Source organism: Podarcis gaigeae, assembly GCF_964106915.1.
Source record: "Podarcis gaigeae genome assembly, chromosome: 7".
Classification (NCBI taxonomy): Eukaryota; Metazoa; Chordata; class Lepidosauria; order Squamata; family Lacertidae; genus Podarcis; species Podarcis gaigeae.
This window is the reverse complement of record NC_139683.1, coordinates 25,146,639-25,174,202: the sequence shown is the minus strand read 5'-3', so window position 1 is coordinate 25,174,202 and position 27,564 is coordinate 25,146,639. Positions and strand designations below refer to the sequence as shown.

Below are 27,564 nucleotides of genomic sequence, written 5' to 3'. Positions count from 1 at the left end.
TCTATTTCATGCAGACATGTTCACCTTTCCCCTGCCCCTTTGTGCTGCATAGAGTATATTGTATTTTAAAAGTATCAAACACAGCTGCCATTTATATGCTGCTTCTCCTTTTCACTGGGATTACCCAACAGATGTAGCTTCCACTCTTCATGAAATCCTTCCGTATTTTCAGAAGTTACCCTTAAGAAGTTCTTGAGAATATACATTAAAAGGGGGGTTTAAATCACAAAGGTCTGTGAATTTTGTTTTTTAATTGGTGCCTCTTTCAGGTCGACTAATAGATTTTAAGAATTGTAGCCAACATCCAGATATGATTTGGGTTTTTTTGGTTTTTAATGCATGGGTATTTAATCAAAATAGAACAGAAAAAGCAACTGGCTTCCAGGGAGGAAAGAGTTTAATAATACAGTTGTGGTTTAAGTACCATCCAGTAAAAATGTTCTGAATATTACCGGTAATTTACCTTAAAGAGTGTTAGGCTCCGTACACACTTCGTAGCACAAAAGTGATATTTTTTCTCAATCAGGAACTGTTCATTCTTGTCCACAACACGTCACTTTCAAACTACTGTAGATTCTAGATCCTGCTATCCGCAAGGGTGGGTGTGGTTACCTGATAAGACATTTGAAACCCCTCCCCTTGTTTAGGCTAACCCCTATTCTTTTCTTTTCTTCCCTGCACATGCCCCAGTTGAACGAAGCAGGAAGTGGTGACTGGAAACTTGATTATATATGCCCACCCATAGCATCACCGAACAGGTGTAGGGATACATATCCACACCCACTGCTGGGACTGCCTACAGCTGCTTCCATCTATTTGCAAATGAGCACATTGCACAGCAATGCAGAATCCATCCGCAATGAGCTTTTATTTCCAGAACAAAGTCAGTTTCTCAAGAAGAGCTTTTCAGGGGCAAAAAAATATGCAACAGATCTAAATTGTGTGCGGACGACATGGGGAGGGGGAAGCACTGTCTCCATTGGTTCTTGAATAAAATGCCATGGGTACGCAGCCTTAAGAGTTGCATATTATTTGGCGCACAACCCAGCAGGAAGTTCTCCTTCTTCAGCTTCACTGAAATAGGAACTGTGTAACAGTGCGAGAACAAAGGAAGTTGATTAATACCAATGGCCCATTTTGTTCAGTATTGTTCGCAATGACTGGCTGCAACTTTCCAGGGTTTCAGACAGGAAGTCTCTCCCAGCTCTGCCCGGGGATCAAACCTGGAAACTTCTGCAGGCAAAGCTGATGCTCTACCACTAAGCTACAGGCCTTCCGCAGCAAGGCATGCAGACCTTCCCGATGGATTGTGCTCTTGCAATGTAGTGAGGTAGACAACAGAAAAAAAAGAACTCTCCATTATTAACATGGAATTTTAACTCTTGCAATAACATTTCAAGAAGGGGAGGGGAATGATAATGTTACAGACATACAGCTGAAATATTGGATTAATGCTCAACTCTGTACAGCTCAAATATAAACTTTTTTTAACCAAAAAAAAAATTAGACATTTGAGTGCATATCATGTTTTGGACATTTAGGGGGAGGGGGAGAAATGAATGTTGTTTGCCACCATTTCTGCACTTTGCAGTCTGTTTAAATAAACAAGTATTTACAGCTTCAATACGAACAACAGTGCATCCAAACCAAAGTGTGCATTAAAGAACAATTATTGCTCCTGACCGAGACTTTCTTTTATTAGCATCATTATATTATTTATTTACTTATTTACTTTTTTTACACTTGTACTTCTCTCCCCCATCCCACCCCCCACCCCCGGCCATTTTGCAGCTCTGTGAAGTCAAGATATAGTCTAACCGCTCTAGAATTCACCGGAAGAAGGAATCTCCCCATGGACTTCAGAAATGCTCAGAAGTGCATTATCTTGTACGTCACGCCATTCTTCGCGGAAGGCTGGGAAAGAAGGCAAATGTTCATAGCGACGCGCTTGCTCTCGGCATCACTTTGCGCAACTGTGTAATACTGCTGTAGCTTCCTGCAAGGCGCCTGCCTTCTCCTGGAACTTAATTCAGCTACCTGGCGAAACTTACCTTGGAACTAAAAGGCGTTTCCAAACCCATCTTCTTTTAAAAAATGGGGGCCCCATCTTGTGTGTGCTTTCTTTAAACTCCTTTCACAGCTTTTCATTACTAGGATCTAAAGCCCAACCTCACTGGTAATTACAGTTTGGCATTGCACTTTGGGGGGGGGAGGGGTGTCGAAGGCTGTTTCAGCCGGCTAATCCTGCAAAGCTACAGAAAGAAGAATACTTCCTGATGTTTCTGGAGGAACATCAAGCCAGCTCTGTTCTGCAGTGGCTCGTTCCCATTTCTCCTCTTAAAAGAAAGCCTATATCTTCAGACAACGCAAAGAATACAATCTGACACTTCACAGGAGTATTTGGCATTTTGTTCCCACGGCCCCTTTCCCCACGGCAATCCCCTAGACCTCAGCCTCCTGCTTTCATAGAATTGTAGAGCTAGAAGGGACCCAGTGGATCATCTAGTCCAACCCCCTGCAATGATTTGCCTGCTGATCTCTCGACAGGAAGTGTCTCTGAGACAGGTGCTTTCCTATCTGCCCACCTGGGTAAAACTACAATCTGGAAAACAAAACCATCCAGGCAGTTTGTAAGCATGTGCTAAGTTACTTGTGGAGGATGGAAAGTGGAAGAGGGACATGAGTATCCTAGGATGGGGGAGATATCAGCCACCATGAGCATCACTCATGAAAGCAGCTATCACCGTTTATCACAATACTGATCTCCAAGACACTGCTGATCTGGATTCCCTTTCTGGTCCCCTCTGCTTCCCTGCACCCCCTACTCTGAGCATCTCTGATTTGGAGGTAAGAGGAGATCAAACTAAAGTGACCCCCATTTCTGGAAAAACTCTGCCTGACCAATACCCCTCCTAATATCAAATACGGGGGAGCAGACTGGGGCCAGCTACTCCTAGCCACAGAGCATCAGGAAGACGCCCACTCTCCTCCTAGCCTTTGCCCCGTGTTTTCCGAACCAGAGGAGAGCTGTTCTTGCGCCTGGCTTTCCTCGCTCCTTAAACTGCCATCTGCTCCGTCTACCAAAAGGGAATCCTGAACTTGGAAAGCTGATGGGCAGCAGGGAGGGGTGGGAGCAGGCACAATTTCTAGCAGGCCTCTTCGCCTCTCCGCCCCGACGTGGCTACCCCTTGACAAGTGCACGGAGCGCTTAGGGGGAACGGGCTGAGCAGGGCGCAGGCGCGCTCCTCAATCCCACTCCAGAGGGCTTCCCAGGCCCGCGAGGCGGCGGCAACTGCAGCGGCGGCCGCCCCGTCGAGCGCCTCTTTTGCTTTCTCCTCCCTGCGCAGGGCTACCCCTAGCGAGTTCCTCGTGGGCGCGCTGGCGCTCTCTCTCCTTCTCTCTCCCCAAGTTCCCTGGTGCTTCTTTTTCTTCCCTCCAGGGGGAGACAGAGAGGCGCGGCGCTACCTGCACCCGCAGGACTCGACGACCATATCCTCGTACTGCTTGTAGACGACGTTGTTGCCCGCGTCCGTGTACAGGATGCTGATGGGCGTCAGTTTGGTGGGCACGCAGCAGCTGGGCGGCGTCGAGCCCGGGTCCATGGAGTTCATGAGGGTCTGGATGATGGCGTGGTTCGTGGGCTCCAGGTGCGAGCGCAGCGGGAAGTCGCACACGCCCTCGCAGTGGTACGCCTCGTACTCTAGAGGGGCGATAATCCAGTCGTCCCAGCCCAGCTCCTTGAAGTTCACGTGCAGGGCCTTTTTGCTGCACCGCAGCCGCGCTTTCTTGCCGTGCCGCTTGCCGTGGCGGTTGTGGAAAGCCGTGCGCCTCATCCGACGGCTCTGCAAGCGCAACTGCGCGGCGGCCGTCGATTCCTGGGGAGGCGCGTGCGCGCTCTGCTGCTGGGCTCCCCTTTCGTGGCGCAGCTCGGAGAAGAGGTTCTTCCGACGGGACTTGGTGAAAACCACCAGCAGAGCCTTCTCCTGCTGCGCCCGAGCGCCTCGCCCCAGACCCAGATCGCGCAGGTCCAGCAGGGGCTGCTGGGCATGAGTTCGAGTCCCCGCGACGGCGCGCACCTCAAGGCACAGTTGCTGCGGCGGCGGCTGCTGCTTTTTCCAGGGCTGGTGAGGCTGCAGCGCCTGCCACACATCAAACACCACCCAGCCGCCCCCGGCCTGGGCCGACGCCGCCTCGTGCAGGCTCCAAGTCCTGGAGTCCAGGAGGCGGCCCGACAGGCAGGGCGAGACCTGCACATGGGCCAGGCCTGTCTGCGCCTTGGAGGAATGATCGCCAGCGGCTTTGCGAAAGAGCCGCAGCTCCGCTCCCACCAGCTCCTCTTTGTCGGAGAGAGTCGATACATCAAACAAATACTTCTGTCTCCTTAAAGCGCTGGGCGAAAGATCGTCTGCAAGATAAAACGCATAATTGCAGTCAGTTTCACCTCTGAAGCGGGAACGTGCGCGGGGTAGGGAGGAGGCGGCCCTTGCCCAGGTAGAATTGACCTCTTCCAGCAGCCTGGCTTGGCACGAGAGAGAAAGGGGAGCGCGGACTTGCTCCTCTGCACGCTGCTAAAAGACGCCTACAGGTCCCTAATGGAATCCAGGGGACTTCTTTCCTAAGGGGGGGTGGTGGGAGGGCGACGCAATGGACTGCCACTCAAACCATGGAGTTGTAGAATTGGAAGGGACCAAGAGGGTCATCTAGTCAATGCAACCTGGGACTTGAACCCACAACCCAGAGCTTAAAGAGCCTCACACTCTACCAACTGAGATAGGCTGCGCATCAGTTAACGCAACTGTAGATGGCATTTATCTGTATAGCCCAAAGAGGAGGTCTAGCTCCACTTTTTCGGAAGGCAATTTCTGTTGCCTCTTGACATTTCAAGGTGTTAGGGAAGCTCTTAAGTGGCTTTCCTTGCATTTCGAATCACAGTGCTTTGGTGAGTCCTGACGGCCAGTTATTGTGGTTGCTGCTTGTGGATACAAGCTTTCTGCGACATCCATATATTGCCATCCTCGTCAAAATGCTGCCCTGTATTATTTCCCCACTTCATCCCAATTTACCATTTCCATGGAAAAAATTGTCTACTCTGGATTAGGGAGGATGGGAATGCAGGAGGTATTTGATGAGGACAGTGTCCTGTGGATGCTGCAGAAAAACTTGGCCTGAGCATTTATTGCAATTGCTGTGTAGAAGGTCCCTACATATCTTTCTCTCAAAGGTCCAGGCTAACAGGATCCCCCAGGGCAGAGAGACTGGGTGGGCTGCAGTAGCTGCTAGTGGATCCCCTGCTGTTCCCCTAAAACAAAACCAGGAGTATTGAGAGTAGATCTGTAGTGCTGGGGATCTGCTCTCTGTTGTTGCCTTGCTCTCTTAAGAACCTGGGATCTTCTGCATGCAAAATAGATGCTCTACCACAAAGCCCTCTTCCTTTGTTTTATACTGTGTATATTTTAAAATCACATTTCTTTTGTTTTTCTAAAACCTGCTTATATGTGTGCTCACGTGGATTACATCCACCCTGAGACAAACCTGGATTTCTTTTTTTTTGACACATATTGTGTACAAAGTGTAGGCTGTGAAAAGCAAACCAGATTCAAACCTCTCCCCCCCCCCCACCTTAGCTGCTTTCCAATAAAAAAGGTTTACAGGCCAGCAAATACAAAAAAATTCCCCCAGCCTCTGGGTTTCCCCCAAGAGCTAATAAAAATCAGTATATATTTCAACAGTAAAAGTGTCACCACACAGAGCCTGCTCTCGTGAGCTCTGCACTGCAGCTCAAGCTGGGAAAGGGAGGCTGAAAGGGCTTGCAAGAGACCCGGTTATTTATTGATCGCGAAGGTCACTACTAGTATTCCTAATCAGTGTGTTTTTACAAGCTAAAGGACTTGGTTAAAAGGTCTTGGGAAGACGGGTGGGGCGGAGGGGAGGCGCAGGAGGGTGATGGATGGGAATCAAGACCTTCCAACTTGCCCGTGACAGGAAGAATCAATTTCACATTGGCGCCCCCACCCCAAAAGAGAGTGCCATAACCCTTCCAGCTAAAATTGGCTCAGGGTTCCTGCGCTCCTTTGAGCTATGCATTTCACCCATAGGCAGGAGCTGACACGTTGTTTGGGATTGCATAGCAGAGGAATAGGGGAACCTTTTCCAGACCAAGGGCCACATTTCCTCATAGGCAGCCTTCGGGGAACACGTCCCAGTGGTAGGCAGGGCTAGAGGCAAAAAGTGGGAGGAGCTACAGAGGTGACTCTTTCCCATAGGTAGGCAAACTAAGGCCCGTGGGCCGGATGCGGCCCAATTGCCTTCTCAATCTGGTCCACGAATGGTCCGGGAATCAGCATGTTTTTACATGAGTAGAAGGTGTCCTTTTATTTAAAATGCATCTCTGGGTTATTTGTGGGGCATAGGAATTCGTTCACCCCCCCCAAAAAAATAGCCCAGCCCCCCACAAGGTCTGAGGGACAGTAGACCAGCCCCCTGCTGAAAAAGTTTGCTCTTTCCTTTGCGAGGGCTACATTCCACCCTAACCTACAGGTCAGAGGTTTCTGCACCCTCTCTGTGTCTCTTTTCCACAACCAGGAAAGCAAAAGGCATGATCCACAGTTCAAGGACACACTCCCATCAGGCAAAAAGCACTGAAGGAGGGATCACCATACAATTAGTTAGGGACGTGACCTGGGGAAAGGAGGGTGTCCCAGCGATGGGCATAGCTTGGAGAGTATCCTAGCTCCTGAGGTCTGGGAGGCCCTAGACCTGAGGTTCCCCACCCTTAACGTAGGATAACAAAAAGATTTGCAGCAGCGTAGATTCAAAGCATATTCACCTATTCTAGCTTTACATGCCTGGCCTGGTGCATATTTACTCAGCAGTGTGTCCAACCGAGTTCAGTGGCCCTTACTACTGAGTAACTTGGACACGGTTTCAGGCCAGTGGTGTTCAGTTGTATTATTCTAAGGGAGAGGATCGTAGCAGCGTTCTGGATGGAAGTCGTCATCCATATCATCTTAGTCCTGAGAAATCCATAAAATTATTGGATGCTCACACTAAGTCATATTCTATTACCACAAGCCTTGACCAGAGGGTCAAATGTACTTGGGCCAGGTGTGCCTTGTTGGTGGCCAAAAAGTCTGGTGTTGCAACACTGGAAAGAAAGTATACCTCACTGCATTGCTCAGTGGTCAGAAGACTTAGCATAAGAAAAAGATACTTTTAGCAAAGAGAACAAACACTTGAACATTTTGGGTCCATACTTAGAATTGTTTGCATGAAGCACATGCCCAGGAGAATAGCCTCTGCTGGAGGCTATTCACCCCAAACCTTTTGGCCCCAGCACAAAATTCTGAGAGGAGCACTGCTTGGCACAATGCCCACATGGCTGGCCAAGCTGGGAGGCGGAGCTGTCAAGCTGAGAAGGCGCGCGACCACCGGCAGCCATGTGCCTCATAGGCTCCATGCCCAGTTGACCAATCCACCAGTGCAACACTTGCCCTGTTCTGGCCACCAGCAACCCACACTACACCACTGAAAGGGTGGCAGGGAGAGAGTGGGGTTTGGATAGAAATAGATATAAATACCTTGCAAATACCTTGCCTCTCTTCTATTCTTCAGCTGTGTAGTATGTGAGAAACAGAGGGTGCTGAGCCCTCAAATATTCCATAGCTCTGCCCCACAAGGTATTTCACTCCTGATACCATGAAGTGAGAGCTGGACCATAAAGAAGGCTGATCGCCGAAGAATTGACGCTTTTGAATTATGGTGCTGGAGGAGACTCTTGAGAGTCCCAAGGACTGCAAGAAGATCAAACCTATCCATTCTGAAGGAAATCAGCCCTGAGTGCTCACTGGAAGGACAGATCGTGAAGCTGAGGCTCCACTACTTTGGCCACCTCATGAGAAGAGAAGACTCCCTGGAAAAGACCCTGGTGTTGGGAAAGATGGAGGGCACAAGGAGAAGGAGACGACAGAGGATGAGATGGTTGGACAGTGTTCTCGAAGCTTCGAACATGAGTTTGACCAAACTGCGGGAGGCAGTGGAAGACAGGAGTGCCTGGCGTGCTCTGGTCCATGGGGTCACGAAGAGTCAGACACGACTAAACAACTAAACAACAACAACAACCATGAAGTTCAATATGTCACAAATTTAGAAGAGATATTTTGCAAACACCCATATACCATCCACTGAACCTTCTGTAACTGAAAAAGGAGGCTGATGCAATTCTATTCATCTTAAAGCTACAGTAACATGTATCACCATGGTTGTGGGTGTACGTGCAAAGTGGGGGGCTGGAAAGAGCAGGAAGCATGAAAAAGGAGGGGTCTGTCTGTAAGGGAGAGTTGAGAAATGGAGGAATGAGGAGGCAAGGAAAAGAGGGTGAAGGTGATAATGTGGTATGTATTTTTATTGGGGGGTTTTTAAGATACAGTAATAGTAATATGGTATATATGTGCAAAGGCTGGCTATGCAATAGGAGAGAGAATAAGACATGGTAAATGGGGGTGATCTGTGTGCAAGGGGGTGCTGAGAAAAGAGGGAGGGTGAGAAAAGTTTGTGAAGGTGGAAATGGGAGTGCAAAGGGGGTTGCAAAAAAGGAGGCAGGAGGAGGAATGGGAATAGAGTTGAAGATGCCAGCAGGGGCATGAAGGAATATGCAGAATAGGTGGGGATGAATGCTTAGAAAGTCCCCTTGGCTTGGGGAAATGTTCAATGGGAACTACTTTCGAATAAACACAATTGCAAGTTTGACTCTTAGTAAAGAGTGGATTTGATAGCAAGGCAAAGTGCTTAGGACAGGGATGGTGGTCCTCCAGCATCATCTGCGACCAGTGGCCATGCTGGGCTGGGGCAGGTAAGAGTCCAAAAAAACAACCACCTGGAGCACCACAGGTTCTCCATCCCTACCTTGGAACTCATTTGTTCTTGTTCAGTACTGGTGGGTGGGTGTGTTGCTTCATCCATCCACACCCAACACGCATGTTGCACTCACACAGGTAGGCATACAATCGCACACACTTAACACAGCACTCTACCTCTCTCCACTTCTGCTTTCCCCTCAGCTCACATACCAACCTCAAGGGACTTGTGTGTGACGGTGGTAGCAAGATAAAGGTAAAGGAACCCCTGACCATTAGGTCCAGTTGTGACCGACTCTGGAGTTGCGATGCTCATCTCGCTTTATTGGCCGAGGGAGCCAGCGTACAGCTTCCGGATCACGTGGCCAGCATAACAAAGCCGCTTCTGGTGAACCAAAGCAGCGCACGGAAACACCGTTTACCTGCCCTCCAGGCTTTTAAGACAAGAGATATTCCCACCCCTATCTGGGGACCCCTGTCCCTGTCTGGGGACAGATGCATGGTGGATGCGGAGGGAAATGGTTGTCGGTGCAGTCGTCAGACAGGAGAAGGAGCGGCGTGGTGTTGCCTCCCGGGCAATGGGGCTGGTTAGGTCACTTTAGACTCTAATCTCAGTTTATCATAGCCACGCTCCTCCACCCGCTGCCATTTGATCTTAATGAGCATAGCTTCACTTCAAAACGAGGTAGGGAAGCTCAGCTGCCTTTGCGGGGGCGTGAGGGGAAGTTTATCGTTGCTAATAACAAACGCAATCCGCCGGTTGAATCAAGGCGATTACGTAATAATCGCCTTGCTGGATACCGGGATGATGCAATAATCGCTCTGCTGGCGCTCGGAGGTCCCAGGTTCAATCATTCCAGGTAGGGCTGGGAGAGACTCCCTGTCTGAAACCCTGGAGAGCAGCTGCCAGTCAGTGTAGACGGTATTGAGCTACCTCGACCAGTGGTCAGACTCTGCATAAAGCATCTGCCTTTTCCTTCACCTACCTCACAGGGTTGTTGTGGGGTTTAAATACGAGGAGAGGGAAAGAGAGAGAGAGAGAGAGAGAGAGAGAGAGATTGCGCCTATCTGCTATATGCTAGCAGAGAATCTGGCTGTAATCCGAGATTTACTTGGGTTAACCCTCTCCGTAGCAAAGCCGCTCAGACGAGGATTGGGAAGAGCCCCGGGGCCACTGACTGAGTTCAGCAAACGTTCCCTAAACCCCATCAATGAAAGTGGGAGTAATCCAGGGCCCAGGAGCAAGGGAGAAGAATTCAAATTTCCAGTCTCCGGAAGGTGGGCACAATCGTACACACGCTCCCTCCGAGTCAAGCGCCCTCCAGATTCGCTTTGGCGCCTCTGTTGAATTGGCACTAACCGGAGGTGAGGAACTGGGCTGCAGGCGCACCATTTTCTAATGCGTTTATCGATTGGCCGGTTAAATTAGTCGATAATCCGCAAACCCCTAGAATAAAAATGGGGTCGCTTTCTTGGGAATAAATGCCATAAAAGTCCAAGGGAATTTGCACAGAATTAGGACCCAGACGGCAAGGCGCGTTTCGATTTATTCAGACGCGAAGGCCTTTGTTTTCTGCTGTTGTTTGTTCCCATTAAAACAAGGCGACAGGATTTATCTATCATTTCAAGCCTAACCAAAGAAAATCCCAACACCCAACACATCAAATCTGCAAAAGGAAAGTCCAAAATTAATATATATTCACATACACACGATGAGATGCAAATGATGGTGGGGTCTGTCCTCCCACATCCTCCAGTTTAGTTAGAAGTCTCGTTTCAGCCTCTGTGGAAACTAGCCGTTTTGACTTCTGGCTGGCTTGGTTTGGTAACCCCTCAATCCGAATTAATCCCTTCCTCAGTGGACGGTCAAGAAAGTGCTTCATTAAAGTGAGAGAAGATTTCAAAGGCCACACCTCACCTCAGGCACATCAAGGGTTCAGAAAGCAATTAAAAAGATAAATAAATACATTTTAGAAAAATAAACACGGCCGTAGCGAATGCCAGAACCGACGTAGCCATTTCAAAGCGCATAGCGGAGGAGTTGCTTCAGAGACGAACAAGCCAACACAGTTCCGTTCCCTTTTCATAGAACCAGAGCTGGGACTTCAAAGGTCACGTAGTCCAATATTTCACCCAATGTGAGGCTTGAACCCACAGTCCTGAGACTGAGTCCCATGCTCTACCAACTGAGCTATCCCAGGACGGATCCACATTTGAGCCAAGACTTATGTAAGATGCGCTGCAAAGCGCCATAAGAACGATTTTTAAAAAATAAGAAGAATGAGCAAAATCTTCTCTGCCTGTTGGTTTATTGACAATCAGATACGGGGAAGAAGAAAGAGGAAGAGGTGTTTGAAACTTCAGGAACAAATGTGGGTCCACACACTCCAACCCTCAACCGAGGGAATCTCTGCTTTGAAGTGAAAACCATGCGATCCTTACCCAGCAATTTCCAAACCAGCTAATCTGAGGTTGCAGCCGCAAACCAACTCACTCACCTAGGCAGAAAGCCCTACCCAAGGGAACGGGTCTCTCTCTTCCCCGCTTAGGATCGGCGCTGCAGCAAACGCCGGAGTCGCGCCTCTTCAGCTCCCCGAGATTCCGGCGCCTTAAATTAAACTGGAAACGGGGGCGTTTCTAGAAAGGAAAAGTTGCTTCTTTCAGGAAAGGGTGGGGTAACCCTCCGCCCTCTCCCCGGCTCGCTGCGGTTACTCCTAAACGGAACTAGAGCTCCGTCCTGACCTGTAATACGATCCCCGTCCGCCCTAATAAAAGAGGGGGGCGGGATCCAGACTCATTGATTCCTTGGGGGTTTTCAGGCTGAATTACGTCCCACTGATTTCAGTCGGCTTGATTTACGCAAGGAAGTAACTCAAGGGCGGCGGCCCGAAACATAGGAGATTTCTTGGGTGGATTCCTATTTAGCCTGTTTCATTATTCCCTCTCTTTCCCACATGTTCAGGCTGTGAGTGCCGCTGATTTATGGAGCCCAAACGGCACCGTCTCCGCACACAGGAGCTTTCAGCAGGGTCAACGAGTCCAACGCTTCGCAGAAATATATATATATATATATATAGGAGAGCGATGGAGGGGCCCAGAAGGGGACCCCAAAACAACCGAGTGAGGACTGATCAAGGAATGCAACAATCCGAGAGAAGGGCGGAACACGGGCTTGCATTGGATTCTCGGCGCAATTTATTTTTCCTAAAGTCTCGCTTGCATTGGGCAACGATGTCCGAGTTATATTCTCTCTCTGCATCCCTTCCCCCTCTGGGTTCAACTATTTTGGACGCTCCAGACCTCATCGAATTTGTTCAGCAGTTCCTTCTGTTGGGTTCATAAAGGCGTGTCGTCTGAAGGGAGGGAGGATTTGCAGCAGATCTACTCGGAAGCAATTCCAGAAAAAGTTTCTTGTCCATCCCTATCCAGGTTTCTCAGAGACTCAGCAGCGCTTTTTACATCTGCCTAAGGCTCCTTCCTAAGCGTGCGTAGGATCGCGCCCACCATTTCTGCGCTCAGATAGCTTGGCGGCTGCAAGAGAACTTGCTTCCCAAGTAAGCGTGCTTCAAAGAAATGAATGTAAAGCTGCGAGCCATCCTTTGGGAATTAAGCAGGAAGGGATCGGAATTCTAAGCGACCGTCAGCTCGCTTGCTGCGTTTCAACCAAGTACTCTTTCAAAAAACGATTTAAAACCAAAAAAACACGCGATGCTGCGGCTTCAAAGCACTTACGCTCTGAACCAATTCCCTTCGCGTTTGTTTGTAGAGAAGACTACACACGCGCTTCTACACCGTGTAAGCCTAACCTCTTCTGATCAGAGGAAAATCCCACTGCAGCCAGTAGATTTCAGGATCCTAGGACCGCAGTTTTACGAGAGAGTAAGTCACGTAGTCTTTGGCTGGGCTTACTTCTGAGTGAACGTGCTTAGGATAGGGTTGCGCGGCTTATAATTGAGTGGGCTCTTTCTATGCATCATTCATTTCAATCAAAGTTCCCGGAATCTACCACTATGAGGTGAGCAGCTTGGGGCAAATTTCTAGCTCCCGGAGGATCTTGACCCTTCCTAGGAAAAAGTCCCTCGGGGTAATTCTAGATAGCTCCCTGGATTCTCAGTCTAACAAAAACGGCGCCTCCTTTTACTAGTGGAGATATGGGCGGGCAGCATTGGCCCGCGAGGCTGCTGTCTTTGAGCTGCAGTCGTCGAGGAAGCCTCGTGGGACTTCTTTGTGAGTAAGCAGACTTCTGGCTGCATGGTTAGAAGCCCTACAATTAAATCAGGTTAAACATTTTAAGCTTGCTACCTCTTTCCGTTCCGGTTGCCCCTCCCCGATTCCCTCCTGCCTCACCGCCTCCTCCTTGGCGTGTCAGGTGATTTCTCGCCCTCGAAAGGAGGTTTTTCTTTAAAAAGAAAATAAAACAAAATCGAAAGGCGTGCACTGAGATGCATCTGGTGTGAAGCGGCTCGTCTCTCCGCCCCCCTCGTCTTTTCGCCGAGATTCGTGCAAGCCACCAGTATTCCCTGGAGATGGCACGCCAAGGCGCTAGTCCTCAAGGCTTTATCTTTTTCTCTTTACCAGAAGATTCGGACGACTGCCCCGTTCCTCCCGTCTGTCCCCAAGCTAGGCTGAAGCGCAAGGAGCGAGGAAAGCACCCTAGCTGTTTGGGAGGCCCATGGAAGCCCCGCTCTTCATTGGCGGCTGAAAGCCCCCGTCGAGGACCCTCCTGGTGGCTGGTCAAGAAACACCCGCAGCCTGCACAGTAACAGCCGTGACAGCCTCGTCTTGCGCCTCGGCCCGTCTGAGGCAGAGCGAAACGGGCCTTTTCGCCTTGGGTGGCATTGTTTTCCACCCGAAGGAGAGTTGTATAATATATATTACTCCAGGACGGGTTTTAATTAATGGTGCGCTCCGGTCACTTAACCGTCTTGGAAAGCGCTCGTCGAAAAGGGAGGGCGCCTCGCTCTCCTAACCGAAGTCTCCACCTTCTCCAACTTGGTGGCCCCTCCGGATGTTTCAAGTGGTTGCCCAAACTAGGTTGGAGGCTGCTGTGAAGCCTTGACACCCGGAATGGGGACTCTCCAGTAGTTGTTGGGCTCCAATTCCCATCAGCCTCAGCTGAAAGGAACACCAACAGACAAGGATGATGGGATATGTAGTCCAACCAAGGCCATGTCATACAACAGGAGCCCCACTCTTAACTGCATTAAATACACCAGCATTCGCCGATTCTGCTGGATGCGCTTAAACTACAACTCCCATCATTCCTGACCATCTGCTGTACTGGCCGGGGCTGATGGGAACTGGAGTGCAATGCAACAGGTTGGGGAGGCTGGCATAGACTGCTGTTAGGGAACATCAATCCAAGTAATCCTTCAAGCCTTGATAGATTTAGCCCGAACAGCCTAATCAGCAAGCCAGTGTCTTCGTGGAAAACCAGAATTTAAACTCAGTTAACCAGCCAGGTGTAATCGAAGGGGTGTGTGTATAATCAAACTATTCCCGTTTCGGACCGTTTCAGCACTCGAATCTTCCACGACCGAAAATATATATGCCACAAGAAGAAATTAAGGAAGAAACGCAGAATTGGGATTTTTCAAACCACAACCCGCAACAGGGTTGCATTCACTCTTGGAGTAGACAAATCGAAGTTAATGGACGTGACTAGCTTGGGTTCATTAATATCAATGTGTCTACTCTGATTGGACTTAGCAATGTATACAACCCGTATAGTGTTTTGCCAAATACCAATGCGCGGTTGAGAAAGATGGAGAGGCTGGGAGTTTAGACCGCTTTACAAAATCAGATTAAAACGATCGAGGTGGCAGTCAAGGCTGCTGCGATCAAACGTTGCTACGGAATTCCCTGGGCTTCTGGGCTTGGGACGGCGCTGCACTGCACACGAGTGAAGGACAGCAGGCCATTACCTGGCGAAGCGAGACACCTGGCCTTCCAGATGTTGAAGGATGGCGACTACCATCATCCCTGACCACTGGACATGCAGGCTGCCGGAAGCGGAAGCTGGAGTCCAACCATTTACGGAGATGAATGGCTCACCCAGCGCTAGATAGGTCCAACTGGCACTGTTTTCCCATTGTATTAAATGGGGACGATCATACGAGAAACTGGCCACAGCCAGTTCGAACCTATTTGTTTACTCCCTGGACTATAATGGGACTGGCTCCCTAGTAAGTGCGCATAACACTGCGTTTAAAGATAAACAGTCTCCTTTCCAGCCATTTAGCAGGGCTTCATTTTTTAATTTTAATAACATGTATACAGAGCTTGATTTTAGTAAAACCTTCAAGGGGTTTACATTAAAATAATCAATAAAAGCAATTTTAACGTAATTGAAAGCATTAATGACAATTCAAATTAACGGGGGGGGGGGAGATTAAAGCACGTCTACGTGTTGCGCCCTGGTAAAAAGGTAAAGGGACCCCTGACCATTAGGTCCAGTCGTGGCCGACTGTGGGGTTGCGGCGCTCATCTCGCTTTATTGCGCCCTGGTAGGCTTGCCTAAATGAAAATGTTTGAAGCAGGTACCCGGAAGTGCCGAGGGAAGGCGCCGGCCTGGTGTCAACAGGCAGGGAGTTCCAATGTTTGGGTGCTCCCACACCAAAAGCACGCTTTCTTCCAAGTGTGGTCTGAGTAGCCTTTATGTGGCGCCTCTAATAGTGGCCCTTCTGCAGATCCAGGTGGTCGAGTGGGGAGAGGCGATCCCTCAGGGAAATCCAGCGGCTTCCTCCCGCTCCTCCTTCTCCACTGCTTCACTTCAATTGCGTGAAGAAATCCCTACAATTGCTGAGCCCAGGGAACGCCTTTAAAAAGTCTCCGCAACTTTCTGGCGAGCAAAGTTGCACTTTGTCGAACTGAAAGGTTGTCAAGATAAAACGGGTCAACTTGCGTGTCACTAAAAAGAAAACTTCTCGAGTGACTAAAATAAATAATATGTTTTCTGACGAGAGCATCCGCCACTCCTTTAGCTCCCAAACGCAACAGAACATGAGACTGCAAGCTTCCGTTGGATGTGCACGCTCTTTACTCAGAAGTAAATCCCATTATTTTCAGTGGGGCTTTCTCCCAGGCAAGAGTGTAAAGAACTGCAACCCTGAAAAAGCTGTTGAGAGTAAAAATACGAGAGATGGCCCACAAACTGCTGTTTTATTGTCTGCAACGTGTTCTTGGCTCAATAATCCTCCTTTAATGGTGGGTTTATTCTGCTTGATTAGACAGAATCATAGAGTTGGAAGGGACCCAACAGTTCATCTAGCCCAAATAGCTGCAATGCAGCTAAAGAAGTTTTTTCTGCCATGCTTCCGCAATGCTACCACCTTATTGCTGTCCGGGGGCGGGGCAGTGGGGTGCGGCGCGTCAACAGCAAGACAAAAGTGGACTTTTGGAGTGAAATGTTACAGCAGGAAGTGTTGCAGGAAATGCACTGGTGGGAAATGAAGCAGTATGACCCCCCCCCTCAGACTTTTGCAGGAGCAAATAGCACTGAGAGGGGGATCCCGTGCAGCCGCCCCATAGAATCAGGAGCAGAGCGTCATTAATGCGCAACAAAAGACGGCTGATAACATGGGCGTAGCTAAGGGGGGTGTCAATGTCAATACAAAACTGAGGTTCTGAGTCCCCCCCCCCCCAAACAAAAATCCTGGCTACTCCCATGGCTAGGAAGGCCGAGAGGGAGAATAGCTGTGTCTATTCAGCTTCCACATCTGATGACTGGAGCAGCTTTGGTTTCCCCAAGATGGTGAGAGAGTCAGGCCCCTTGAACCCAGCAAACAGACCAAGGAGATTCAGCAGCGCGTGAAATAATTCCCCTTTCCCTTTTGTTACCTCTCTCTCTCTCTCTCTCTCTCCACATCCTTCCCAACACACACAAACATACTGTTGTGGCGGCGATAGGTAGGAAGAGGTGCCCGGGTTCGCCCTGGAGATGGAAAGAGAGACGGGCCCTCCCTGCTCTCCTGCATGGAGCCACCTAAGCTAGAGTTCTAACTCAGGATCACCAGCAACCCGGAGAGGTAGGCAGCGCGGTGAAGTCTGCCTCGAAGCCCCTCGCCGTCCTAAGGAAATCCCCAATGGGATGCGGAAGGTCGAACAAGTGCATCTTTCCTGGAGCCAGATGGGTCCAGAGAGGGAGCCACTGCAGTCCCTTCCGGATGTTGTTTAACTCCTATCATCCGTCCTCCTTGGTGCTGACGGGACTTGGAGTCCAAGGACATCTGCAGCGCACCAACTTCGGATGCAGCGCTGGGCTTCGAGCGAAAAGAACCGGGTTCAAACCCCGTGCTTGGACCCAAAACGTGGACTAGTTAATCATTTCTTCTTCCTCTCTCTGGCTTGTTGTAAGGCTTAAAGGGGAGGAGGGAGGAACCTAGTAAAGGCACCAAAATGAAAGTGTGGGTGTTGGATCACACCTCCCCGACTACTGGCTATCCTTGGGCTGATGGGAGTTGCCCAGCAAAATCTGGAGGGCTATAACTGTCTGGCACAAAATAATGTACACGGCCTTTCCACAGCTAGGGAAGTGGCTAAAGCTTTGGACCAGGAATTCTCAAACAAGCATTTCTCGTCCTGACCTCCTTCAGGAGGGATATACACCTATCGCCGGCACGCGTAAAATGTGGGTCTCCAAGGGCCGCTAAGGAAGGAAGGGAGAGATAGGATAAATTCCGCTTATTCCAGCCAGTCTGAGCAGCCACTTCCCCTTGGCTGAGCCCAGGAAGCTCATCTGAGAGTGAATGGGGATATATGACACAGCAGTCCCGCACACGTGCTTATGCTTGTTTGGTTTTCTTCCTATTGTGAACTGCCGGGGGATCTTCGGATGAAAGGCGGTGTACAAATTTAAAATAAAAATAATACTCAGAAGTTCTATTAATGGCAGTGGGGCTTATTCCCAGGTAAGTCAGCACAGGTCTGAGGCTGAGGCAAGAAACAGCATTGTTGTTATTACATTTATTTCATTATCACAGAGTTGGAAGGGATCCCGAGGATTATCTAGTCAAACCCCTGCAATGCAGAAATCTTTTTGTCCAATGTGGGTCTTCAACCCACCATCGCGAAATTAGGAGTCTCATGCCCTACCGTACCGCTTCATGCCAAAAAATAGGCTTCTGGGCGGTTTACAGAATATAGAAAGGCACTTCAACGTCGATGCAGGTGACCATATTATAATTATTATTAATTTATATTGCGCATTATGAAAACCACTGAAACATTAAGGCGTGTGATCATAATACTGTATATATTTGCTTGTTGGCTTGCTGCTTCCTCCCACAACAAACTTCTTCCGTGGTTTCTGATGTATAAAAACCGGTTCCATAAACAGCAGCAGGCTACGACAGTCCAAAGACCTCGGCAATATCAAACTACCACTCGAAAGGCGATGGACTCTCCTTCGTGGGAAGTTTTTTAACAGAGGTTGGATGGCCCTCTGTCAGGGATTCCTCCATTGCAAGGGATTGGACTAGATCACCCCTGGGGGTACTTTTCAACCCTGCGATTCTATGAAATTCCTACGATCAGCATTCTGTTCCCAAGCCTATGTGCCAGCGAAATCCCCAAGGGAGACGCAGGAGATATAGTGCCCTCCCGCCAGCAAGCTCTAGGGCTCCTAGGGCGGGGCTGTTTTCCTTGGAGCACCTGCGCTTCCTTTGTGGAAAGACATTTCCACGAACACACCCAGTTTACATCATAATGAGAACTCGGGAGCGAGAAATCTTCCAAACTGAGGTCCTAGGCCAATCCGAATCAAGGCCAGCTATTGCGATGCTACTGGACAGACGGATGTTACAATGAAGAAACCAACCTCCTCCCTGCGTAAAGTGCTGCGTTTTCGCCTCTCTTATCCTCTACGTCTCACCGCTTCCCAGTACTGTGGTGGATTCAATCCCCAGAGCAGAATCCGAAAGGCAAGCAAAGTTTTGGATACATAAATAAGTACTGTACCACGAGCCACGTGGCTGTACGATCCCCTACCGCGCTTCCCCCTTAAAATAAAAAAGAAATACAAAATCAGGTTGCCTCGGGCTTAGACTTACAAATCTCCTTCCCCGGAACAACAGGCCTGGAGTGATCCCAGACCAATACCGTCAAAGAGTAACACAGAGCAATTTGGATCCAAGCCCTCCCGATCTCACCAGAGGTGCCTGCCAAACGCCTCTAAACCCTGCAGACATTCGTTGCAAACAAGTTATTTAATTCCCCGCCCCTACACCTAACCAGATGTGTCCGCTCGCTTGCGCTCCCTTCCCAAAGAAAGGGAAAAAAGCGTCCTACCGAGTTCAGCGAGGCTTCTTCCGAAATAAGTCTGTCTAGGGCGGCATCTTAAAGTTAGGCGCTTTCTTGGGAGTACCACTGAACTCAGTAGGGATTACTCCGGAGTAAACATGCTTAGGAGGGGGACACAACTGTACTGTCCTCATCCCAGGCGTTTCCTGCGTCCAGACAATATGCCTCCAACTCAGTTTAGTGCTGGCTTGCTGGGGGGGGGGCGGGGGGAGAAGGACCCCCAGGCTAGTTCCCCTCCCTTCATCCCGGGTCTTCTACCTCTTTGCTGGGCCAGGGAGCGCAGATTGGAACCGTCTGCGGGGCTCCGTCGCTCCGTCCGTCTGGTCTGCATTAGCGGTTTGTTGTTTTTGTTTTGTTTTTTATAAGGGGCTCAAACAAATCGAATACAAGGTCGCCCCATCATTAAAAGCGGTGAATTCCCTTCTTCCCCATTAAAATACTTCCCTGCTTGTATTTCATTCGGCTTTCGCCAACCACAACACAGCCCCGAAGGCGCGGCCCGGATTGCGCTTCCCTCGCCCCGGCCGGCCGGCGGATGGTCCCACCTAGAAACCCGCCGCTTTCCGTCAACACGCAGCCCGAAAGGAGCTGCCAGAGGGACCCGCATTCCTCAGCCGTGGCAGACCAGCCCTGCTTCCCACCCCGCAGGGGTTGTTTTTGAACTGCGGGCCTCCCCGCCCCTCGAAAAACTTCCCTTCCCTCTCGCCTACCCGCAAATCCCCCCGAGGGATATGAAAGACGCGTCTACGAAGAACGGAGGGAGATGCCCAGCTCCAGCACAGCCGCGCTTTGCGGCCTGCTTGCCTGCCTTCTCCTTCTTTTTGCAGGAAATATCGCCACTAATTTGGAAACACACGCGCGAGAGAAAGAGATACACCCACCCACCTCAAGGCTTCAAAACCAGCATCTTCCTCAAGTTCCACACCAGCAGCAATGTAAAGCCAGCACGTGGGCAGTGTTCACACGTGACGCTTGATGCCCCAGTCCACCTACTGAGGGGCAAGTGGGACTTACCTCCGGGTAAACGGGCAGAGGCAGGGAGTCTCCCACTGCTGCTGTTTGCTTAAACCTTAAAAAACAAACTCCATTTCCCTTCCCAGTTCTCCAACATTCACACGCGTGTCCTCCGATTCAGAGGGAGAGGCTACAAGAGGCCTCACAGCAGGGTTACCACGGATGGTGACCTACAGATGCTGTTGGACTGCGACTCTCACCATTGGGCCATGAGAGTTGGAGTCTAACAGCACATGGGGGCGCCACCTTGGTGACCCCCGAGGATAAAATACTCAGGTGTAAAAGATGGTCAAACACGCGGTCCACTTCTCTTCTGCTTTGTGCAGGGTCTGCATGTGGTACACAAGGGGTTGTATCCAAATCCAACCCAGAGAAGACCTGGAATTAAGGAACCTAAATTGGTCAGATCTATTCACTTCAATGGGTCTACTCTGAGTAGGGCGAATATTGGACACCGTCCTTGGAACGGAAGGGGAGCCTCAAAGAAGCTGGGGTGTTTTTTTTAGTGTCCTGCTTATGAAAAGGGTCTTGCGACGCTCAGCCCTCTCGGTCCCTTTGCTGAAACCTGCGGATCTTCCTGTCCCCGGCCTGGCATCCCGATCCCAGACACGCGGAGGTGCCCACGGCAGATGGACCTGCCCTGCAGCCCGTGTGAATCCTTAAGACTCTCATCCAAGGCAAACTCAGCGAGGCAGAGAGAACCGTGCTCCAAAACGGAGATTCACGACTGTAATCAAGACAGCGCCTTGAATACAAATACAGATATGTATTGAAGTGGCATAAGCTTCCGCGAGCTAGGATGCACTCGGCCAGATGCACGGAGTGTAGCGTGCTATCGTCAGTTACAGGAATACATACACGTGGAAGGAGTGCGTTAGAAAGAAGCAACAGCGAAGTCAGAATGAAACGAAGCGCAGAAAGCAGAGACGCAGGGAGCGTAGCCACTTACAAAACTGTTGCTGCTAATCCACACGCATTGGCCAATTCACACGTGAGCAGGTTTACTTGTTTTTGAAACCACGCAGCGTGCTTTCCAGCCTTACGAGGAAATCAGTTCGACGGAACTCACGGACTTCGGCTGCGCCGTGAGAAACTAAAGTCACAGTCGCGGTTGCTTTCTTCCAAGCAAGCCTTATTTCTGATGCGCCAGGCACGTGTGAACTCCGTGGAAAGAAATGCCTTATGGACGTCGTGTCAGTGGGCATTCCCAACACCCGCAAGCTTCCACTGTTTCCAACCTGCAGCCCTGCCGCTTGTTTTTAGCATATCCCTGGTCAAGAATATGCCAAGCGTTTAAGAGACTGCCTGCCTGCACTTCCCTCGCCTTCCACAAATCCTGGGATTCCCAAGCCCTTCTTCAAACCCCTGAGCCTCACCTGCCTTTCATCTTCCTCGGGTAGTAAATCACAGCAATCACTCGCTCTCAAGCAGGCCTGCCGATTTCTCACCCCAGAGCCTGAGCTCTGAGCCCTCATAGAACTAAATGGGATTTTTTCCGCCCAAGAATGTCTAAAGAGTTCTCAAGGAAAGAAGAAGAAGAAGAAGAAGAAGAAGAAGAAGAAGAAGAAGAAGAAGAAGAAGAAGTGCCTTTGCGGTTCACCCCTCAATCCTAATTGTTCTGCTTTATTGTGGGGTTTCTGAACGTGGGGAGAGGGAGGGCGGCGGCGGCGGAGCGAGCGAGCCAAGCACCATCTGCGTTTTAATGAGTTTACTTCATGCGCCAACAGTAATTTTCCTACATACAGCGAGGTCCTGTCTGATCTTGCGACCATAACTGGGAGGAGTGGTGAAAGGGGGGGGTAATCGGGCTTTATGGTAAGGGGGGAGGAGTTAATGCTAACTATCCCCCACTTTCCCCCCTAACACGCAACAACAAAAATAATAAAGCATGTGAGCCAGCGGAGCCCTCTCCGATTAATAAACTATTCTGAAAGTTCTGCACGGAAGGAGGAGGGTTTCTTTTTTTTTACGGGGTGTTATTTTTTTTAAGTAACGCCCTTCTAAAAACCACCAGCGAAGTCCTAACCGTGCCATCCTAGATCTACGCAGGTTCCATCGATTTGCAGCCGAAATCACTCTGGATTTATCCCCGTGGAAAGGATGGCTCGGGCGCACTCCTGAGTGTGTATTATGACTCTCTCTGGCCCTCATGGGACGCTGCGCTGGGAGGAGAGACGAGACTTAGGATCGCTTCTCTTCGCTCCAAGCTCAGCTGAAAGCAGAGAAGAACCCCATCACTCCGCGTTACTTATAATGACTTGGGAGAAAGAGAACAGTTTCTTTAGCCAGATCCACAATAAATCACCCTAGTCTCCAGCAGAGTGAAAGAAGAAAGGTGGGTGGGATTCGTGGGAGCGTCGATTTCTATAAAAATAAAAAATAAAGCCATTCCAGCCACTCTACTGCCTTTTCGTTTAAAGTGATATTGACCAGGGGAGCCAAGACCGCGGCGATCCTTAAGGGAGGGCTTGGAGGAGAATTATTCCGCGTTAGGGAAATGGAAAGTCTGTAGCTGCGCGTCGGGCAGGAGTCCTGCAAATCTTTGGAGAGGAGTGCTCCGGAGCTGCTCCTGCTGCTGCTGCATAAGCCCATCTCAGCAATTAACCGGAGGACGGGGGGAGCGGGGAGCCCACAGGGAGGTGGGCTTTGAAAAAGAAAAAGGGGGGAGCCCAAGCGGGGGTCGCCTGCCACTTCAGAGGAACGGAAGTTCTCTTGAAGTCCTCCCCGTCGAGGGTGCGCCATTGGCTGGCCCGCCTTCATTATGGGAGACTAGACAATCTTTGATATGTTATGACATGAACACTCAATTAGATCACTGAGTTGAACTACTCCAATCAGGGGCTTGATGCTAAGCAACCCTCAGAAGGTCCAGCACGAGGTCACAGCCTGTGACACATCAAATCAAAATCAATGGGGACGGCGGTGGGGACGACGACGAATACTTTCCTCCTCCTCCTCCTCCTCACCCCCGCCTCTTCACCAAACCATGGCTCCTCCTGGGGGAATTGCTCTCCCGTTTGCTCTGCCACCATCGCCCGCCTTCCCTCGGAGAAAAATCTCCCAGGAGGGCAAAGTGAGATCCATCTTTGGAGTCACGTTTTCAGGGTCCTCTGTAGCCTGCAAACTGTCCCCCTTCCTATCCCTTTTGTTTAGAAGGCAGCGATTTAAACTGGAGAGGTGTGTCCCAAGTTGCTTGTGGTTTTTGAAACAAACCACATAAAAAACATCAAGGAAAGGTGGGGGCCCGTTTCCTAGCTGAGAAGCGAGATAATCTCTTTTAAAATCAGATAGCACCCTATTCTCCCCTCCTCTCCTTAGAAACCCATTCTTGGTGGGGTGGCGAGCGAGAATGGAGAATTAAGAAGCCGTTCAGGTGCCACCGACCAGCTATTTTTAACCGAGGCTGCCAGCTAAGGCCTCCTTTAGAAGGATTGCTTCTCAACGAACGAGCAAACGGATAACCCATCCGAGAACAGTGTTTCAAATATGCCTAGCATCAATCTCTCGTTCTGGGGGGGGGGGGGGGCCGGCGGAGGAAGAGGCGCAAGTAGAAGCGCGGTTAACTCTTTCCGTGAACCGCAGATGAGAGTAATCTCCTGGGCTCCCCTTCCCCAGTGAAAGCTACCTTACGAATCTCTGACTCATGTTAAGCTTGCGGTCTTGCCGCGAGAATGGAAGGGAATCGCCTCTTCCTATTCACTTTCCGATTGCCCTTCGAAGCAATAAGGCGGCAATAGATTTAAACCTGAAGACAGGCTGCGAGATACCTGTAAGGTAGGGAGCAACGGCTGGTAAGGAGCCGGGATTTGGGGGTGGGGGAGAGAGAAAGGAAAAATGGGGGGTGTAAACAGTTTAAACCCCGGGGAGGGGGGGAAAGTACTGTAAGTTAAAATCTCCCAGTAGGAAAATAAATAACGTTTTAAAAAACAAAAACAGAAGAAACAATTTACTCCAGGAGGATAAAGATGGCCATGGAGCATATAGGAAAACGCTGAACAATGCCTGGAAAGTGTCCATGCCTCATTAGTCGGTCTCGGGGTTGTTATGTGGGTTGAGGGGGTGTTTCAAGCCCCCCCCTCATTAATTGCTGGCGTCCCCATCTCCTTGGGGCAGAGACCTTTAAAGGACAGGGGAGCTACTCTGATCTTTTGAAACGAAGCGCAAGCTTTTAGTTCATTCCTTCTATTTTGCTCTTTTTTTAGCGGGAGGGAATCAGCTACCATTTGCAGCCGGCGGTTTTGATGTTTGCTCCCTCCAAGGCTCAAGAACCCGCCCCTGGCTCGGTTAGGAGGGCAGCCGCTGCGCGCAAAGGGCCCGGACGAGGCAGGCAGGGAGACCTGAACAAGGATGTGGGTCGAGACCTGACTTTGGGGAAAGAGCGTGCTAAATGGGGGGGGGGGGGCGTGAGAGAAGGAGGGAAGAATGTGGGAATGACCGAATTTACAGTCATATTTATGGATCATTTATGATCCCCAGAAGGATCCTCAGAGATTTCGGAAAGCTTAAAGGCTTAGAGAAGCGCATCACCTACAAGGATGTGGGTGGGTGGTGAAGCGATCTTTAGGAGATCCCGAGATCTAGCTCGACCTGAAGATGCTGCGATTGTACCCAGATTTGTTTGTTTAGGTTTTTGTGGGTTTTTTTAAAGTGGAGATGGCGGGTTTTTGTGGAAAAGATACGAGGTATGTGTATGGGGCGGCGGATTCCCACGGAGGCTGCCATGCATTAGGGAGGGAGCCCTATTCAACCCGGTGGGATTTACTCAGCAGTAACCGCGTGCCAAATGGGGTTGAAGGTCCTTTTTATTTTGCACCGGTTTTAATATTCATTGTGGCTAAATGATTCTGATTCTGTGGGAGCTGAGGCGCGCCTTCCTGGCTGTTAGAACCGAACAAGCGCTGATCCTCGCAAAGTTTTATTGGAAACTGACCGAAAAAGAACAATTCCCCCCGCTCCTTAATTTGTTTCATACAAAATCGGGCCCGGTGGGAGGATAACCCCCCCCCCTCCCCTGGCTCTGGATTTCCACAAGGAAACCGGGGGCCGCGAACACACAGACACATCCCCACCCGCCTTCGGATTACTCCGGATTCCGCTGCGCTTTTAATCCACCGAACAGAATAATTCCCGTAGAAACGGCTTCCTAACAGAGCACCGAAAAAAAAACGCGACCCAGAACTGCAGCTCATCCCGATGGGGGAAAAAGCCTGCGAAACATTTCTGGCAGATGAGAGAGGCGCTTCCGTCGAAGTCCGGGCGCTTTAAGGTTGGATCAAGTTTGGCAGAGGCAAGACAGCAGAGAGAAGGGAGAAAACTTGCTCCAGAAACAGAGCTCTCCTTTCCCTGTTTATTTCTGAGACGCCGGCGCAACGGAGAAACCAAACGCGAGCGTTTGTCCCCAACCCAACGGCGATCCCCCGGTGGAGACCACCAGACGCCGCTTTCTCAAAGGGGCGCCCCAGCCTCTTGTGCGCCTTGGACTCTTTGGAGGGACCCACCAGAGTCGAAGGGGCAGACGCCCCACGAAGCGCGCAGAAAGGCGGAGGGGGTCCCCCATCCAAGCAAGGCACGTGCTACTCCAGTGCAAGTGTTCCGGAGTGTGTGTGTTCACATCGAAACGCGTGTGGGACCTCCTATTCAAACTGAACTCCAGAAGGATGCTGGTGGCGGAGCACAGCTGTCAACTTTTCCCTTTTCTTGCGAGGAATCCTATTCGGAATAAGGGGATTTCCCTTTAAAAAAAAGGGGAAAGTTGACAGCTATGCACAGGAGCTGAGAGGGATTCGAGAGCTTGAAGGAATGACGGAGAAGCCGGGGGAGTGCGGTCGGATCGGTGCCCGTTTTGGGAGGAGGGAACGGAGGGGCTGCAGGCTGTAAGGAGAGAAGATGGTGCGGGGAGAAGAGATATTTCGGGGGGGGGAGGGAGGAGGAGACGGTGGATCGGGCCCGGGAAAGTGTCAGAAGGTGGATGGGGCTCGGGGAAGGGTCAGAAGGTGGATCGGGCCCGGGGAAGTGTCAGAAGGTGGATCGGGCCCGGGGAACCCTCCCGAAGAAGCTGCCCGTCGGCTGCGCCCCGTCGGCTTACCTCGCCCCCTGTCCACGAAGCTGGTGATGGTGTTGGCGGCTTTGGAGGACTGGAAGAAGGTGGCGTTGATGCCCAGCTTCTCTGCGATGGAGTAGGTCCGGTAGAGGGAGAGCATGTACTCGTGGGGCTCTACTCGCGGCGGCGGGGCCCAGGCGGACGGTCCCTTCCGGGCGGCGGCGGCGGCTTGGCCGTCCTGTGGGCTCCGCATGCCCTGGTGGGACTCCCGGAGAGGCTCGCTGGGCGCGTCGTCGGCGGGGATGGTGGCCTGCTGGCAACAGGGCAGATCCCCCCAGAAGAAGCAGGCGAGGAACACGGCGGAGAGCAGAGCCCGGGCCGCATTCATAGCGAGCGAGCGGCGGCCCCGGAGCCAAGCGCGCGCCCGCTCCGCCCAGGCGAGTCCCTCGCGCAGCGCGCACAGCCCAGCCCGGCGCAGCTCCCTCTGGCCGTCTGCGGCGCGGCGCTGGCTGCAAGGGAGGCCACAGCCCGGCCCGGACACGCCCCGCGACACGACACGCCCCTCCCCGCGCTGGATACGCCTCCTCCCCCGCCCGGGAGGGGTTTTTGTGGGGGGGGGAGTGGGGGGGGGAGCCGGACGCTGCAGGAGCCGGAATCTGCTTTGCGCCTCCAACCAGGACTCAGCCCCGGGGGCGAGGTGTGCCTTCCGAGCATGTGCAGAGTGCAATGGGCGTAGCCAGGATTTATGTTGCGCGCGGGGGGAGGAACCTCAATTAGTTAACTATTTTTATTGATTTACTTGATTGAAGGAGGGGAGCTGCCCTCCTGCCTCTCCTGAGCCCCTGGATCCTCCTGGGGTGCGGCTGCTAGGCGGGGTCGAATTCGGATTTTAGGAGCCAGTGTAGGCCGGAAAGGAGATTATCTGGCCACTTCACCGTCTCGATTAGGCGCGTTTGCTAAGCCATAAAAAGGTTAGGCTGGGAGATTTGTTGTAGTGAAATAAGGAGCTGGCACTCTGCACATGCTCCAAGTCATTTCTTTGCCAGCTTTTGCTTTGCATGTTCTCCTTTGTGAGTTTTGGCTGAAATGAATTCCTGGAAAGGGTGGGGGGGTTAGGAGTAGAAAGCCTCTGGTTGATTTTTCCACCAGCTACACAGCTGAGACAAGAGCTTGAGTGGAAATTCGGACTGAAAGAATGGCATTTCGCCGTCCGTTTAAAAAAGAAGTTGATTTTTTTTACAATTGACAGGCTTACCTATGAAGTATACCCCAAACCCTGCTTCCACACTGGAACCAAGGAGGAGCCAATGGAAGGAGAGCTGTTCTTAGTGGTTTCCAAAGTTACAGAATACATTTCTG

At 50.8% G+C, this 27,564-nt stretch overlaps 1 protein-coding gene across 1 annotated transcript; it reads right to left on the bottom strand.

Annotated features, from left to right (window-relative positions):
* Positions 1–311: 311 nt before the first annotated feature.
* GDF6 (growth differentiation factor 6) lies at positions 312–26,695 on the bottom strand. The gene is made up of 2 exons (XM_083749821.1): positions 26,251–26,695; positions 312–4,405 (listed from the first exon to the last, which is right to left on the bottom strand). Exons 1-2 carry the CDS (start codon positions 26,591–26,593, stop codon positions 3,462–3,464), a joined length of 1,287 nt encoding a protein of 428 aa, XP_083605947.1. The 5' UTR covers positions 26,594–26,695; the 3' UTR covers positions 312–3,461.
* Positions 26,696–27,564: the final 869 nt, after the last annotated feature.

Coding starts and splice junctions, on each gene's coding strand:
- GDF6 (XM_083749821.1), bottom strand. CDS start 26,593: ATGAATGCGGCCCGGGCTCTGCTCTCCGCCGTGTTCCTCGCCTGCTTC. Junction 4,406..26,250: donor CTTCGTGGACAGGGGGCGAG/GTAAGCCGACGG, acceptor TTTATCTTGCAG/ACGATCTTTCGCCCAGCGCT.